This window comes from Argiope bruennichi, chromosome 3 (assembly GCF_947563725.1).
Source record: "Argiope bruennichi chromosome 3, qqArgBrue1.1, whole genome shotgun sequence".
Taxonomy (NCBI): domain Eukaryota; kingdom Metazoa; phylum Arthropoda; class Arachnida; order Araneae; family Araneidae; genus Argiope; species Argiope bruennichi.
The window spans coordinates 80275377-80293544 of NC_079153.1; the positions used below are offsets into that span (position 1 = coordinate 80275377).

Below are 18168 nucleotides of genomic sequence, written 5' to 3' on the forward strand. Positions count from 1 at the left end.
TTTTCTAAGTATTGAACAAAGCGCAAAATAAAACTGAAATTCCTTTTCCATGTAATATTACTGGAATCACTGGGAGAATTTCTTTTTCTAGTTTAATAAACATATTCTCTTCTCAAAAAGCATTTTAATACTGTTTAACATTTAAAACCTTAACATTAATTAATAACATTTGATACCACTTTTACTTTTCACATTTTAACTAATCTAATAATTTTAGTATTAGGTTAAATCTTTCTGAAGAAAATTTTCCAATGCAATATTTTAATAATCATATCTAAATACCTTCTTTCTTTTATTTACAAACCATTGTAACTATATAAAATTTTACTGAAACTTATGTAATGAATTTTTTTTCTTACCTTTGATATCCTATCAATATGGATTACACTCTATGGAAATAAATATTTTTAGTTATGAAAAATGCTTATTTAAAAATTAGTTAATTTTCTAACCTAAGTTTAATTAAATCAACTCACTTTTTTATACAATATCTTAAAAAATGCTGTCAGTATATCTAATTAAAATGAAGTTTGAATTAATTGGGATACAGGGAAATCGTGCAGTATTTTAATTAAAGGAAATGCAATAACACTCTGAAATTCAAAAAACACCAGATTCATCTCATTCAGGGAGGAAATAACAACACATAATGTGGAAAAGATTTATTTTTTTACAAAAGCATTTTCAAGCTTAAGAAATAACAAATTATAATTAAAAAAAAAATTTAATGAGGAACAAAGGAAAAGAACCCGTTAATCGTTTCATAAGGCTTTGATGATTGTGAAGACAAAGCATGCAAATTAACTAGCAATGCAAAATCTTCCACACTGATACACATTCACAAAGGAATATGCATCATGGAATGAATTCAAAGAAATCAGTTTTCATGCAATTATTTTACAAATCCTTGATCTCCATCACAGCTTTTACGATGTGGTTTGCACTGATGCCAAACATATCCAGCAAGACAGCAGGTGGTCCACTGCGAGGTACACCAGACACAGCTAAGCGAGTTAGAATGGTGTTACGGCAACAACTAACAGCTCCAGCTACAGCTTCTCCGATTCCACCTAAATCAAATATTCATGAATCATTACATTTTAGGGGCTTCAAAAAAACTATTTTAATAAAATATTCTAGACTTGAACAAACATTAAAATAATTTATATAATTTTTTAAAATTTTTTTTAAAGATATTGATATATTCAGATTTTCATTTTTATGAAGTATGATAAATATTTGTTACTGATAGTTTTTCAATATCTCACAATTTTCTCCAAGAAATGCAATTATTAATTTAATTCAATTGATGGCATGAATTTGAGATATTGATAGAAATGCATCTGGCAAGTTCTGTTCTTTACATCGAGGAAAATCAAATTTTTACATTTAAAAATTATGCATATTTATTCTTTAGATGAATTGAGTAAACTTAAATCCGTCAAAAATAACAAAATTCTTTTAAATACAAATTAAACATTGCAGTTTTTTATTTTATTAAATAAAATTCTACATGAAAGTGAGAAGACTTTGAGAAGTTTTTTTCTTTTATTGAAATTTTTTTTAAATGCTTGATAAAAAAAATATATAGTCAAGTGCTATTAAGAATTTAATAACATTACTAATATTGAAAGTCACAGCATTATTAAGATGAAATAAAATCATTATTAATACTTGTTTCTAGGCAATAAAGCATGTGTTCAAGTACCGTACTTGCTGATCATTTACTAAAATTGAAGCTGTAAAAATATTTTAAGGACTGTATTTATACATGCATACATTTTAATTTTGATATCTTCCAAGGTTACAATTGAATGTTAATAACACCCAAATATATTTCAGCTCAAGGAGAACAATGAATGGTATTAGAGAAATGTCATTTTCCAAAATGAATAAAAATGGTTGGAGAAATTAGATTAAACTAGAATTTGAATAAATTACTCATTTTTCTGTTGTTCATTTCCTAATATATTTTATTGAACTCACTGGATAATCTAGAAAAATATGAGAAATAATTACGATTAAAATTAATTTCAATACTATCCAATAAACTAACAACTATTCTTATTTATTTTATTTAGTTCTTAATTATCTTTCTTCACTGATATGAGAAACTAACTTTCAGCATTAGAACATGTTAGTTCGCAAAGAAAAAAAATGTACTAGATTAGATATGAAGACATCCGTCCAATTAAAATCATTGAGTAAAAACGTTCCCAATACAAATTATTGAATGTTTTAACTATATGCAAAATTACAAACTAAAAGTTTTTTGTAAATCATTTTTAAAAAAAACAAATCATGTTGGATAAAAAACACATATATTTAGTATTTTATAAAAAAAAAACTATTGTATTCAATAGTTGAATATCAGTGGTAAATTCTTTAAAATTTTCCATTGCTTTAAATAACTGAAAAATTTAATTTTATTTCAAATTACCTATGAATAATATACATACATCTTTAAAACTATAATAAATATGTACGTGCGTACTATTTGATGCCTCTGCAAAATTTACTGACTAAAAATATTTAATATAATAAAGGTCATCTCTTAAGAGAACATATTGAACATGGATCTTTGTATAATTCAGATGAAACATTTTTTTTAAATAACCTAAATCTGAGCAAAAGTTTTAATACAGGATTATTATTGTTATTATTAGATATTTATTTTATTCTAATAAATACAATTCAAAAGTATTTCCCATTATTTTTATATAGCACACTCATTAAAATGCTCTATAAATAGATTTTTCTCACATGACAAAATAAATGAAACTTATCTACTTTATATAAAAAGAATTAAAATGTAATTACCTTCACCATAATGATCTTCAACTGTAATAATTCTGCCTCCACATTCCTTGGCATTGCTTTGTATAGTAGCAACATCAATAGGTTTTACAGTAAACAGATCAATTACTCGCACATTAATTCCTTGCTGATCCAGCAAATCGGCAGCTTTCAAAGCTTCAAATAAGGTGACTCCAGCACTAATTACAACTGCAACATCACTTGCAGACTTTTTCACAACCTATAAAATTTCAAAGAAATGAGGAAAAAAAATTTATACAAATTTCATTTCTGTATCTTAAAGAAATAATGAAACTTTTATGTTTGGAAAACATATTTTATATCTAATTGACTAGGAAATTCAGGTCAACTTTAGTAGATCAAAAGCAGAAATTTTATTTCAATAAATATAATATAAAACTGCATAACAGATTTTTTACATACCAAGGCAGGTAAAAAAAAAAATGATTCTTTAATTTAGGTAAATTATTCAATCCAGTTTTACAACTGTATTAGAATTTACTGTCCAGTTTTACAACTGTATTAAAATTTAAAGGCAATTTTTTTTTTTTAAGAAATTAGAAAGTTAATGTGTTTTTATAACATTTAAATGCATGAAATATAGTAAGTTATTTAAATGAAATAAATGCACAATAAAGTTAGACACTTAGATAACTACTTCAACACGCATCACTTGACCTAAGAAATATATATGCTTTATAGCCATCCATCTATAAATTGTACAATATATGTTACTTTTATACCTGAATTTGTTACTTTATAATACATACTGGCATTTCTAATATAAAATTCAGTAGATAATATCAGATTATTGTTGAAATAAGTAAGTCAGTTGATGTTAAGTAATAAATTAACAATTCTGAATTTCCAAAAGATCTTTATATATGATATATATAAGATATCTATACATATATGAAATGGAATCAAATATAGCATTCAAAGATAAAATCGCAATACAACTTTAAATAAATCAAATGATACCTTAGCTTTTCCTATTGCAAATGGTTCATCATTTGCATATATTACAGGTGTATTAGGACGAGATGTTCTAATAAAGCAGATTCCATGAATGTTAGCCGCAAGTTCACACGCACGCTCTGTAGATACAGCATCACTAGGATAAAAAACTGTACTTCCAGGCAGAGTACGAAACATGGCAATATCTTCCAAACCCATCTGAGAAGGGCCATCCTCACCTGCATAAATAATTTATTAGCACTGCATGCATTGAAAAAGTGATATTTGAACAAATTATGGATATATTTAAAAACTTAACCCTTTCATTACTAATCCAACCCAACCGAACATGCTTATTCTATACTGAATTGTCAATTTTTGTTTCAAACAATGAATACAGGAGTAAAGTGAAGACATCATAGATACTAACTCATTTTGCACCTGACATCCCTTGTTGAAACAGAAATCGGCACTCTGTTATTAAACGACTAGTTACACCGCATCAGTAATGATGTTAGTTACACTTCTATCCATATTAACTATTTCAAAATAACAACTACAAGCTCATACAAAATATGTACAGTAAAGTGACAAATAAAATTTTGCACAGTTAAATAAAATGCCATCGACGGATGGATAGTTAATTTACAAATTTATATTATGTCATTATTTTAATAAAATCCATTCTTTAAAAATTCAAATGCTCAATAACTAAGCTGATTTTTTGTACTCGTATTTTCATATCGGTTAATAGTTACTTTACAATTACATCATCAACACAAAATGCTAGGATTAAATTTGAATTATAAAAATTAATAATTGACCTAAAAATAGTTATTCAAAAAAATGAACCAAAGAAATCTGACAAGCACTATCCTTAATTTAATATTAATTATATGAGGTTTAAGCCAAAGTAAAATTTGAACTATAAATAATAATACCTAAATATAATGAAGAATAAAATATAACTAACCATGTTTTTACTCTATTCATGATAAAATTTCATAAAAGTTTAATTTATGCTTTTGTAACTCTAATTCATTGGTCATAATAAATATTGGTTCAATAATTCAAGAAAGAAATATGTAGTCATTTATGTCAATTAAAATGACAAGTTGACAAGCGAGTTTCATTAATACGAATTTATCATTCTATTGGGTTGTAAATTTGTAACACCTTTTGCATCTTTTAAATACTTTAGTATCATATCCTGATTCACATGAAATCATTACAGATTGTTTTTCAAATTTTCATAAGCCAGAAGACAGCTGTATTTAACAAATCAATGATTCAGGTTCTAGGAAAACTAAAATGCAAACGTAAATATTCTTGGGTTTTAATACTTAATTCAATTAAAAAAACTGGATTTCCAAATATTATAATATAATATACTCAAGATTTGCCATATAGCTGTAGGAAAACATTGATAAATGGCAAAATAGTATCTACAAGTGGAATATAAAGTGCATTCCTTGAACTTAATATAAGTATAATAAGATTTGGGGGGAGGGGAGGGATTAGATTTGTTTTGAAACTTCTTTTCAATTCGCAAAATAAAAGTTTGTTCTTCTAAAATAATTTGAGAGACAATAAAAAACTCTTAATGAACAAATTTGTTACCATTTATATAATTTCAAATAAAACAAAAATTTCAAATATTACTTGATTTCTAATAATTTGAAATGAAAATATTAAATTGAAGCTAAAATATTAATTACTCTAAAATTATAAGATCTTAGCTCATTAGAAAAATATTTTTCAAAATTATACATAAACAAAATAGTCTGATAAGTAGTCTTAACTTTTTATAAATTTTAATAAAACTTTTTAATGCATATAAAATTTTTACCAATAGAAACTCCACAGTGAGATCCACAGCACTTGATATTAGCCTGAGAAATAGCTGCCATGCGCAGCTGATCAAATGCTCGGGTATAGAAAGTAGCAAATGTACTGGTAAAAGGAATCTTTCTACCCCTGGTAGAGCAGCCAACAGCAACTCCAATAAGATTCTGCTCTGCAATAAAGCACTCAACAAAACGATCAGGAAAAGCTTTTCGAAATTTGTCAGAATAGGTAGAATTTTTTGTATCAGCATCCAAAGCAACAATACGCTTGCTGTTGGTTCCGAGTTTCAACAAAGCTGTACCATAAGCAAGCCGAGTTGCAACCTAAATATAAAATGGCAAGGAAAAAAATCATTAGGAATAGACTACTTCTAAACAAGAAAGTAGAAACACACACAAAATATGGCACATAATTAATGATCAATCTATAGTATGAAATTAAAGCATTTATAATAACTGTAATAATTTAGAACAACATTACCAAATTTAACATTTTTTAAAAAGTTCAGTAATTTAACTATTCACATTAGCAATTAAAATGTCTAAGGCATAAAAAATCTAACAAAACTAACACCTTTTAAATCATCTTCAACTGAGATAAAATAGTTGCTCTAGAATAAGAAAATTTAAGATAAAATTATAGAATATCAATAAAGTAAAAACAAATGATAAAACAGAAAAAAAGCAAATAATCAACAAAAAATAATTTGACATTACAATTACAAAATGTCTCTAAAACTAAATTTTAAGATTGTTTTAAGAAAAATGCTTATGAACAAGTAAATAATGCTGAATAATAGATGGAAATCTCTAGTCGTAATAATTCTAATCAAATCAGAAACAGAATTAGGCATTTTGGGACATAGGAATGAGACATTAAGAGGGCCCCCTTTTTTTATTTCAAATTCTAACACATTTTTAAGCTAATATTTTGTTTATTATTTATTTTAAGCTAATTTGTTTCAGTAAATTTGCAAAAACTGCATATATTTGTATTCATTATAACCTATTAACAAAAGTGGATTTAGGTATTTTATAGCCCTCAACCTAGCACAAGACCACTTTTTAATAACTGGCCCATATAACTAACTCACTCCAGCACATTTTTAATATTTTAGGCGAGTTTTTAATTTTATTAATTTTTACACAAACTTTTTGCATTAATTTACACATAATTCCAACTGCCTGTAATAAACATTTGCACACAATATTATTGAAGTAGATTTTCAGTATTTATAAATATTTTAATAACTAAGCAAACATGACAAAATGTATAAATAACCAGTTATACTCAATAGTGTTAATATTCAAATAATTTGTAAAAATTATTAACCTCTGAATTATCTTATTTATCTAACAAGGAAAATATTTTTTTTTTTTAAATCAACCTTCTGATTACATCCTTCTCAATCTAATAGCCCTAGGCCTTATCTGCTTAGTGAGAAATTTGCCATGGACCAACGTCAATAGAGGAAAGCAACAAATTTTTATGGAAGGAAAATAATTTAATAATATGATTATGTTGCTGTTAATTTTCTAAGGTTAAAAAGGTTATTTTAAGAAAACAATCCCAATAACAAAAACTTCAGTAAAAACTTTTCCTACTTACAGAAATTTGTTTTTATACTACACAGAATTATCAAAATCATGGACAGTAACACAAAAGTAATTCATAAAATTCAAATCAATGTTTGGCACTTGGAATAATAATTTACTAACCGTTTCACCTAAAGTATAGTTAGGTGGCTCTGAAAGGCAGATTGGGCTATTAGCAACAGGAGGAACATCACTTGCAGGCTGGATGGTAGCAATTGGTGGGGGACAGTTATTAGCTATGAGAGCCAGTAGTTCTTTTATAGCATTCTCAGCTTTAGCACCAAGGGGTTTACCATGCCAGTTTTCTTCATCTTCAATACCTACAGTTAAAATATAGTCAAATACATAAGAACAAAAATATCTAAATGCTTTTATAATATAGTTCTATGAGCAATAAAGCAACATTATTTGTTCTTTATAATGAGAAGCAATATAAACAAGATTCTTGCACAACAGATATTTATATACTAATTGTAATACAATTTATTCAATCTCTAATAACCAAAAGGTTGAATAGAATTTCAGATAGATTAAAAAATAAATAAAAGGCAGAAGCAAGACAAATTCAACATTTGTTTCTCAATTATTATAAATGCCCCAAATTATATTGTATGTTTAAAGAAAACTAGTATATTTGATTTAAAAATTAGATTCAAGGAAAAAAAATACACAACACTTCTAGTAAAAAAAAAAAAAAAAATACTTTCTAGAACTGAAAAATCAATAAAATTCTTATAATTCTTAAGTTCCAAAATTTAACAGAAATTTCAATTTTAGAACCATTTTTGCAACAAGTATATAATTTAAATTTGATTTGATATTATTGACATTCCAGATAAATAAACTATGTGATAATTTTATTAACTATGGCTTAGAATAGACAAAATTTATTCATATTGATGCATTTCTATAAACACATGCTAAACTGTATCGAAATGTAACATCAAGTATTTTTGGCTAAAAGTTTAAATAACATTATGACAAAGAAAAAAAAAATTGAGGAAGAATTAAAATAAAAAACTTTATTTGTTATTGTAAATGATTAACTAATTCAGAATTTTTAACACAGCCGACAAATATACTCAAAAAAAAATTTTACACCAAAATAAAATATTTACATTGAAAATTTGAATTTAAATATTTGTTTACAAAATACATTACATACTTAATAAAAATGATTTAATATGAAATAAAATAACTTCAAAAAAACATTACATCAAGAATGAATATTTTACCATGTGTTTTTTCTGTAATAAAATACAAGTAGGTTTAACCTCTTGACTAACAATGAAAACCGATTACTCAGAGCTATCTATGATATATGATCCACCATTATTATTATTATTACTACTATAGTATGTACTATTATTCTAAAATATGAGAAATTCTTATAAAGATCAATTTACTTTACCAGAAGAATGGACGAGTCAAATGGACCAACAAATAGGAATATTTTATAAAGGCGTACAAATATAAATATATGTGCTAGTTAGTTAATATTAATTATGGATTTATACCAGTTAATATATACACTCTATAAGGTATATTATATAATCTACATTACAAAAATAATTTGCTAATCACTTGAACTTTGGCTTCATCATAACTTTCAGGTTAAGCATGCTATCAATTTTCCTACAATATTAAAACACTGAAATGACAAATTATTTTCTGAAACTATGCACGATCCAAAGAGGCTTTCATTGTCTTTCTTTCCTGCTTTCTGCCTTACTATTTGATACACTATTTGGCTCTTGCCCTGGTTTGGATAAAGACATTCTCACAGAAAGTAAAAATTGGATATTTCAAGGAAAGTATAAAGGAAAAAAGTGTCGAAGAATTCAATGACCGTTTCAAATCATATTTTACATATGTATGTGTGCATGCATGCAAATATGTATACAGCAGTTAAAAAGGTACACATAAAACAATTTTACTTCTTATATACATTATATTTTTTATATTCTTAAATTGTTTCCAAGCTTACCACTCAAAGGCTGCTATAAAAAAGGTTACTAAATAAAGTATGCTGAATATTTAAAATCAAATTCATTTCTACAAATTTTATTTTTTATGTTTTGTATCACCATCAACACCTTAAGAAATAGCTGCATCACAATATTAGAAGTATAATTTTAATACTAAAATATAAAATCTTACTATTTATGCTTAAATCTAATTTTTTATGAAAATTACAACAAAGGAAATCAGCACAAAATAACTGGAAGAGCAATAACCATTACTGATCATTTATTCCACAATGAATATTAAAGAAACAGTACGAAATCCTTACCAGCCAATCCTTTGCCCTTGTAAGTTTTTGCTAAAATAGCTGTGGGCTTGCCCTTACAATTTGCAGCATTTTCTAACGCATTAATTATTTGTTCAACATCATGACCATCAATTACAATTGTATTAAAGCTGAAAAAACAAAAATAAAATTTCAAAAACAAAAAAAAAACTGAGCTATTCAAAATATTTATATTTCTTTTATGCATGAAATAAGACATGTCATCAGCATAAGTTATTTATTGTGTGTGTGTGTGTTTTAAATCTATCTATATCTATATATGCAGTTCAGATATAAAATATTGACACATACAAATCTAAAACTTTTCAGTTTTTTTCTCCCTTATAGTTACAAAATGTGTCATTTATATTGTAAATATTTTATGATTAAAAGATCTAAAATACCACATACTAGAAATTGTAACTTATGCTGAATTTGATTTTTATTTTTTAAAGTAATTTTACAAGAGGGAAGTTTTGGAATATTTTAATGTTACTTCATTAAAAAGAGAAAAAACTTAAAACTAAAAGTGATAAAACTAAAAAGAAAGAATTAATACACTTGAAGTTTAAGAGATTATATTATATATATATGTAACATTTGAAGTCAAGGTAAGGTAAAAAACCTTTAAAACTCACCCAAAAGCTTTCAATCTTTGCTCATAAACGTCCATATGATGTTGAAACATAGTAGGTTCACTTTGACCCAATCTATTGATATCAAAAATGGCAACAAGATTATCCAATTTGTAATGGCCAGCAAATGAAAGGGCTTCCCAGATTGAACCTTCTGCTGATTCTCCATCTCCAATCAAGCAATATACACGATAGCTTCAAAGGTTATACAAAATTTTTAGTCCACAATTAGTCCAGAACGGTATCAATTTAAAAAACATTAATCTTCTAATAAAATGAAATATCTATGTATCTGAAACTCAGTAACAAATATTTTAAGCATTGCTGATTCAGAACTCTATATAATGATGAGGCTTTCTAGCTGGAAGTATATATGAATTAGATCTACTGTAGTATTTTTTTCTTTGACATATTGTTTACCATAAAAATAAAAACTGTATTTTCATAAATATCCTTAAAAAATATTTTTTCAAAAATTACATTAATGTAAATTGTAGAAAAGTTAATTTCAATGAATAAGCATGGCATTCTGTTAATACCAGAAAGATTGCTATAAATGTTTTAAAGCATTGTTTTCAAATAATGGATCAATTTTAAAAAAGCAGATTTAAATATCAGAAATTAAATTACATATGAAAGTGCTTATATAATACTTTATACAAGTACTAGGTCATCTTAATGCCTTACAAATTTTAATTATTACTAAGTTCTTATAGTTTAAAATACAGTACAGAAATTTTACCTTGCATTTTCGAAGTATTTTCCAGTATATGCGATACCAGCTGAACAACTTAATCCTTGTCCTAATGAACCAGTTGCAACATCCACAAAAGAAAGACGCTACAAAAACAGATTAACAAAATTTATAGAAACTGGAAAAAGGAAAGAAAAACAAAACTTGAATACTTAAAAACTTAGCAAAATACCCTGTTGTAAGGTCATTCATATTACATGTAATTTAATGAATGAAGAAGGCATTTAACAATTTAGCTATACTAAATATGACATGTTTTTTTAACAATTAATTGCTAGCATACAGGCGATATACAAGTATCATGCAGATTAGTGACCACTAAATATATATTAATCTAACCAATGCTAAACATTATAAAAATTTCAAGTCAAAGTAATTTATTTTTAAATAAGAATTTTATCTAACTACAGAACTTAAAAAGAATTATAAATCTTTATTACAATTTAGTTACTTAAAACCTTTGGCTTTTTATCAGAATTACTTTGTTTTTGATTAAAATAAAAAATTTGGTAAACCTGAATGAAAGACAAAAAAAGAAAAGGAAAAAGTCATGGAAACTAACGGGAGTAGGATGTCCCTCAAGGTCACAGTCAATCTTCCTCAGTTTCAAAAGATCACTTTCAGGAAATAAACCAGCCTCAGCCCAAGCAGCATAAAGGATAGGAGCCGCATGGCCCTAAGGAATTAAAAGACCATTAAGGAAATGCATAAGTTTAAAACATTCAATTTTGTACTATAATATTTAAGCATAATCATGATGTATTTTAAGATATTACATTTGCTAAATAAAATTTAATTTTTTTATAAAGATATAAAAAAATACTGTTATACAATCACTACCAAATAATTAAAATATTACCAAACAACTAAAATTTCTCTTGTATTAAATTTGACCAATTAAATATTTTACTTGCACTTATTTTTAATATCTGATTTGAAAAAAGAATACTGATTAATTATCAAATAAGCATTTTCATTTATATAAAACAGATTAATAAGAATATAATTATACAGAAATTTGGATAATTTATTATAAGCTTTAATTTTTTGATAAAATAATGTATTGAATAATATAATCAGAAAAGTTAAAGGAAATTTTAGATTCAAGTTTAAAATATATTTAACATCTTAGAAAATTTATTATCAATAAAATAAATTCTTTAAAAAATGCTCCCTATGATTTTTTTTAAAAATTTAAAATATTTTTTTATCTATATACTATAATTTATCATCTATTACAGTAAAACATATTTCACATTTCTGAGAATAGGACACGCATCTAGATATAATATCAAATTGAAAAAAGTTAACTGATAATAATCTCCTTAATGATTAGCTTAATAAAATAGAAATTTTTAAATGATTGCTTACTATAAATAGGAAATCCACTGTTAATATTTTCCTAATATAAACATTTAAAACTTCAGCTTAATTTCTTTAACATTTCCGAGGGAAATAAAAGACTTACCTTGGAAAGGACAAATCTGTCACTTGATGGATCTCTGGGATCAGAAACTTTGAATTTCATGGTGTTAAAAAACAGGACAGACATAATTTCTGCCATTGAACAGCATGATGTAGGATGACTGAGGGACAAAAATGCATAAACATATAACAATAAGATATACAAATATAGAATTCATTCAAACTTAAATACTGTTACAAACATTTTACTTTTTTCAAAATTATATACTTAATATTATGTGTGTTAAGAAGTTTAACAAAACAAGATCATTATGATAAAATGCAATAAGAGTTTTATTTTACATTTGAACAAACTATTTTGAATAGAAGAATTAATTTGAGTCTGATTATATGTTTACATAGTTCCTGTTAACAAGAAAAAGATATAGCCTATTTTTAAAAGTACGCAATTAAGTTCAAAATGCGTTTAAGTTTTAGAAATATAATTAATTAGAGAAAATGTCTTCGCATATATCTTTGCACACCTTCCAGATGCAAGGAAAGTTCAAGGTCAACAGTGACTGGCTATTTGAGACAAAAAAAGTTTATAATTATCTAATCGGTACAGAATAAAAATAGAAAGCTTCCACATATATACTAATACATGGCTTGTAATTTCCACACCGCTTAAAAAATTTAAATGAACAATTCATTTTCTAGTATAAATACTAAATTCGTAATTCCCAAATATGCTATATAACCAACTAATTCATACATTTATTTCAAAACCAAAAGCAATGTTTAAAGGTACTTAAAAATCAAAATTAATCTGCCAATTAACATCACTTTTTATGTTTAGTAACATCGGAATATAATACTACATACCCAGAATTGCTAGCATTTGTTGCTTTTATACTGTTAATACGCAATTTATTAGCAATATCTTTCAAATCTTGCACACTTTTTCCGCCCATCTTTCAAAAGGTAAGTTAACTTGACTCGAAGACAAAAACTCAAGCTTGTGAAACAGAAACTAAGTTTCAGAGCCCTGAATATGGGTGTGTAAAGAATTCAAAGGTTTAACTGGCCAGCCGGAGAGGAACCACTGACACTAATCAGCCTTTCAGGTTACACGCCGGTAGAAGAACTGGACCACATGGATATTTCGAAAGCTCTACGAGCCAATCATTTGCTGACACTTGATTACGTCACAGCAACCGGTGTAGAAGCAAACGCTGTTGGAAAGCAAAAACTACTCAAAATTCCAAACTTTGTTATTATTTTCTTGGTGAATAATTTCTTTTTCAGATTTTTTTTTGAATAATTCGCTTACTTGATTTTTAGTCATTTATATAAGAGTGCTAAGATTTCAGTCATTTATTTATTGCAACAAATGAAATGAAATTACGTGGTGAAAGATTCCTAGCTGAATTACTTCAGCTATTTTAGATTAGTCTTTTTTTTCTTTCCGGGAATGTTCTCTTTATATAATATTTATATTTTCGTGTAGAATTTAAACATTTTACACTTCTAATAAGAAACGATTTTACCAAAAAGGTTCAAAAAATAATATAAAATGAGATCTGTGTTTTCGCAATGGAAAGAATTTTCATTTGCGTGGTTAAAACTTAGGTAATATTTTTTTCGCACATATCGTCAAAGTACAGTTGTATTCTGGATGTTTCAAAATATTTTTCCAGGATATGCATTTAATTTAAAGATTATGCATTAATTTTTAAAATATTATTTCAAATTTTATACATTTAATTTAAAGTGGAATATATTGTATGTTGTTGTCATACTGATATGGGAGACTTTTTTTTTGTTACAAAGATGATATATTTCTTTTCTTTTGACCTGGTCATTTTTGACGATAAACCAACGACATAAAAAATTTGTTTTGTTTAGACTTATTGATTTTTAAATAAAGGGTCTCACAACTAATTAATTTTTTTAATTATTCCTCCGCTTTCGTATTTTGTTTCAAATAAAAACTTTAAATTTTTAAAAAATAATTTAATTTTTTAAGAAAAAATTTTATTTAGAAATCAGCAAAAACATATATGAAATAACTTGAAGTTGACATATATGAATATTAAAATATATGAATAACTTCGATTTGTGATAAAAACATTACCATAAAATGAATTATATGAAATTTTGATAACACAGTTTTTTATTTATGTACAGCATCTTAGAACTAAAATATAAAAAAATGTTTATTTATTAAAAAATAAAAAATATTTTTCGTATATAATTGGCATACCTACCTTATTCATATTTGCTTTTAAAATATTTCATTGCTTGAAATTAGTATTTTCTTAATGATAAAATTTTCTCATGACAAAAATCTGCTATAATTAAAAAAAATAGCTGTGCTTTTTTTTTTTTTGTAATAATCCGGCTTTAATTTCTCCGGTTTCCAACCTCTCTCTATCTGCTATGAAAATCTGTTCTACGATTAATCTTTTATTGAACTCGAATGACCTAAACAATGCATATCAGATATAAATATCACTATTAACATAATTATAATAAATAAATATTAAACTATCATAACATGTTAAAGCAAATTATGACATCAATGGTACTTATTATTGAAGTTTTATTCATCGAAATTTTTTTTTCAATGATTGTATCTAAAATGTCTTCAAAATGGGAATGATTTAAATCCCGATCTTAAATGGGTCGGGTCGTCTATCTTCAGATTTAGGATCGGAAAGATCCAGGCTCGAACCCTGATTCGATCAAAGAACCATCGTATTAACCAGTTGGTCTCTTTAGAGTCGTCTTGCTACTGGTGGGGCGACAATTCAGATGTCGTCCTCGTCCTCAAGTGTCATCTGATTGGAGCTCAAAATTACGAGGGCCATTACAAGTAGCCCTAATGTTACTTAAAAAAAAAAAAAAGGGCTAAACTAAACTTATGTGGAGTCATACAGAATATTGTTCGTAATTAAATTTTCTTCTTCTTCTTTTATTTTTTTTATTTTTATTCTTCAATATTTTTGCTTAAAAATATTGGGAAAAATGATTTTGGCATAAGATATTTCATTATAAATTTTTAAAAAATTATTTTAAATAAAATTCCTTTTTATTTATCATTTATTAGTACTTCGATTTTGTCTACGTCTTACGATCTTTCGTGTAGTGACTACTTTTTCTTAATAAAAATGAGAGTCTCAAAATTTATTTAAACATCTTTTCACTTTGGTAAGGAGGCGCTAATGTATTAGTTTGAAAAATGTAGTCTAAACAGACAAGTCTTTCTATACGAATACTTCGTTACGAAGTCTTTACAAAGATAAAATAATGTAAATCCAAGTGTACATGCCGACACTTGTAAATTCATAAATGGGTGAACATACCAACAAAAATGATCTAGCTTGTTCATACGGATTATTATTTTAACATTTATATAAACAGAGTAACAATTTTTTTTTCATTCTTTGCTGCATTTAGCTCAAACTCAGACGCAGATCATCAATTTAGATGTAAACAACTTAATAGATAAATATATTTTTTTAGTGATTTATTCTAATAAATATTATTCATTAGAAATGCGGATGCTATGGAAAAAAATTAATTCCCTATATGAAAAAAAAAAATCCAAATGCCTTTATTTTATAAAAAAAATGATATAAAACGAATGAGAAGTATTCTTATCTAACCTAGATATTTCAGTTATTATCTAGTTGATTATAGTTAATAAAAATCATTATGAATTTTGAATCATCATTTTCTATATATATCCTCATGCAAACGAAAACATGGTCTATCCTTTAAGCCTCCAATCTAAAATTAGTTCCATGTTTACATCCAGGCAATGTATATGTTATTCATATGTAAAGAATAAATTCAGCCATCTGGTTTGTTTCATTTTTTAACTCTCGTGTTCACAAATTGGCAAACAAATGTTTGCAATATTCGCAAATAATATAATTGAAACAATTTTTGCGTTCATATAGATTATAAATTATTGCTAAGATATATAAAATATTATGACGTCCTAAGAATGTAAGTAACCTGAACTGTAAAAAAAATTAATAGAAGCTTTAGGTAAATGACGATAAAAGAAAAAGGAAAAAGCCACTTCTGAAAATCTTGATATATATATATATATATATATATATATACTTCGGAATCAGGGACTCTAAAACGTAAAGATTTATAAAAATGCTCACGTCGAATTATTTTGATGATTTAAATGTTCCACTTTCCTATTCTATTTCGAGAAAGCAAAAAATAAATACAAAAAAGTTGTGTATATCAAAAAATATTTCAAAAGAATAAGTTAGATAAAAAAAAAATTGGTCTTGATATAAAATTATTGATTTCTATCTTATTGTAGATCTATATAATAGACAGAGGTCCATGACGCATACTCGATTTTCTTTTCTGTAATACGAAGCAAAGTTCAAAATGAGTTATATTAAATATATAAGAAAGTCAAGGTTCGAACAAAATGTTTAATTATTTAGAAAAAAAAAGGTCAAAATTTCAAAATTCAGAAATGCAACATAAGTCATTACATTTACGTCAGTGAGCGAAAGAGCTCGCAATTTCTTATTTTGTAATCTTTTTCGGTATGATACAAAAAGCCTAATTTTTTTTAAAGTTATAAATGCCATTTGATATTTAAGTTTTTTTTTTTTTTTTTGAGATTTCGAAAAGTAAAAATATTATTTCAAACATAAATAATAAAATTATTAAAAATTCTTTAAAATATATTCCCAAAACTGTGCTTATAGCAGCTTCTTATATTGTAATCCAGTTATAGTATTTTTTCGCAACTTAGAAAATTACGATTTCTCGTTACGCTCTCGTTGCTTTAGCAGATACGCACTCGTTGCTTCTTTAATATATTTTAGATATCTTAAAACACTCTACTATCATTTTTAATCTTTTTTAATATCTCCACGGAATATATCGACTTCAATACAATAAATCATACTTTTCAATATTTCAATAAAATTTTGTATCTGTCATTTCAGTATGATGATTCTATCGTGACAGTTGTGTGCATAGCTGTGAAAGCATTTATCTTGCATTCTGACAGGGAACATCACGAGAAGATAATGCTCGATAGGTTGAGATACAGAAATATGATGTCACAGACTCAATACATTTACCTTCTTTTAATAAATAAGGTGAAGGACATAAAAAAGAAGGAAATGCGGCGGGAAAAAAGTTCTGCCATTTCCTTCTACTATGTAAAAATCGTTTGCAATTTCCGTGTCTCAAAATATTAAATAAAATCTTCTTGATTCTTCTTTATTAGCTGATATATTCAACATTGTTCGAGCTGTGACTAATTAAATATTGCTAATTTAATCAATTCTAAAAAAACTCTTTACCAATACCTGGTTAAATATTTATGAACAAAACTTGAAGCACTTACAGCATAAAAAATACAGGGCGTTCATTAATTATTGTCGGGGTTTCATAACTTTCGAGTAAAAAATGTCGGGTACCTCATAACTTTCGAGTAAAAAATATTACGCAAAAACCGATTACGTATTCGTAAATTACAACTCAAAGAATTTTATTAATGATATTAAAGTGTAAAGCTCTCACAATTTGCACTTTGTAGGCATTCAGCTGAAGGCGAATATGTATTCGTAAATTACAACTCAAAGAATTTTGTTAATGATATTAAAAAGATTAATGAATTTACACATGGCTGCCCTTCGTGGCTCGTAACACGAATTCGACGAAATTCGATTTCCCTCCAAGTGTTCTCCAGCATTTGTGGGGTAACATTTTGGATCGCAGTAACAATTCTGCGCTTCAGTTCATTAAGAGAGGGCACAGGGGTCTTGTACACAGTGTTCTTGACAAACCCCATAGAAAGAAGTCCAGCGGTGT

At 26.3% G+C, this 18168-nt stretch overlaps 1 protein-coding gene across 1 annotated transcript; it reads right to left on the minus strand.

Moving 5' to 3' along the window:
* Window positions 1–647: 647 nt before the first annotated feature.
* LOC129963891 (transketolase-like protein 2) lies at window positions 648–13459 on the minus strand. The gene is made up of 11 exons (XM_056078479.1): window positions 13186–13459; window positions 12365–12482; window positions 11459–11572; window positions 10885–10982; window positions 10146–10337; window positions 9511–9638; window positions 7341–7537; window positions 5624–5945; window positions 3799–4013; window positions 2821–3037; window positions 648–1070 (listed from the first exon to the last, which is right to left on the minus strand). The coding sequence occupies exons 1-11, from the start codon at window positions 13272–13274 to the stop codon at window positions 898–900; spliced, it is 1863 nt and encodes a 620-aa protein (XP_055934454.1). The 5' UTR covers window positions 13275–13459; the 3' UTR covers window positions 648–897.
* Window positions 13460–18168: the final 4709 nt, after the last annotated feature.

Bases quoted from the DNA above. Each gene is read 5' to 3' on its own strand.
- LOC129963891 (XM_056078479.1), bottom strand. From the start codon at position 13,274: ATGGGCGGAAAAAGTGTGCAAGATTTGAAAGATATTGCTAATAAATTG. The intron at 9,639-10,145 runs GTGAGTTTTAAA...TTGTTTTTTCAG, and splicing joins CAAAGATTGAAAGCTTTTGG to CTTTAATACAATTGTAATTG. The intron at 1,071-2,820 runs GTAATTACATTT...TATTTGATTTAG, and splicing joins TGAAGATCATTATGGTGAAG to GTGGAATCGGAGAAGCTGTA.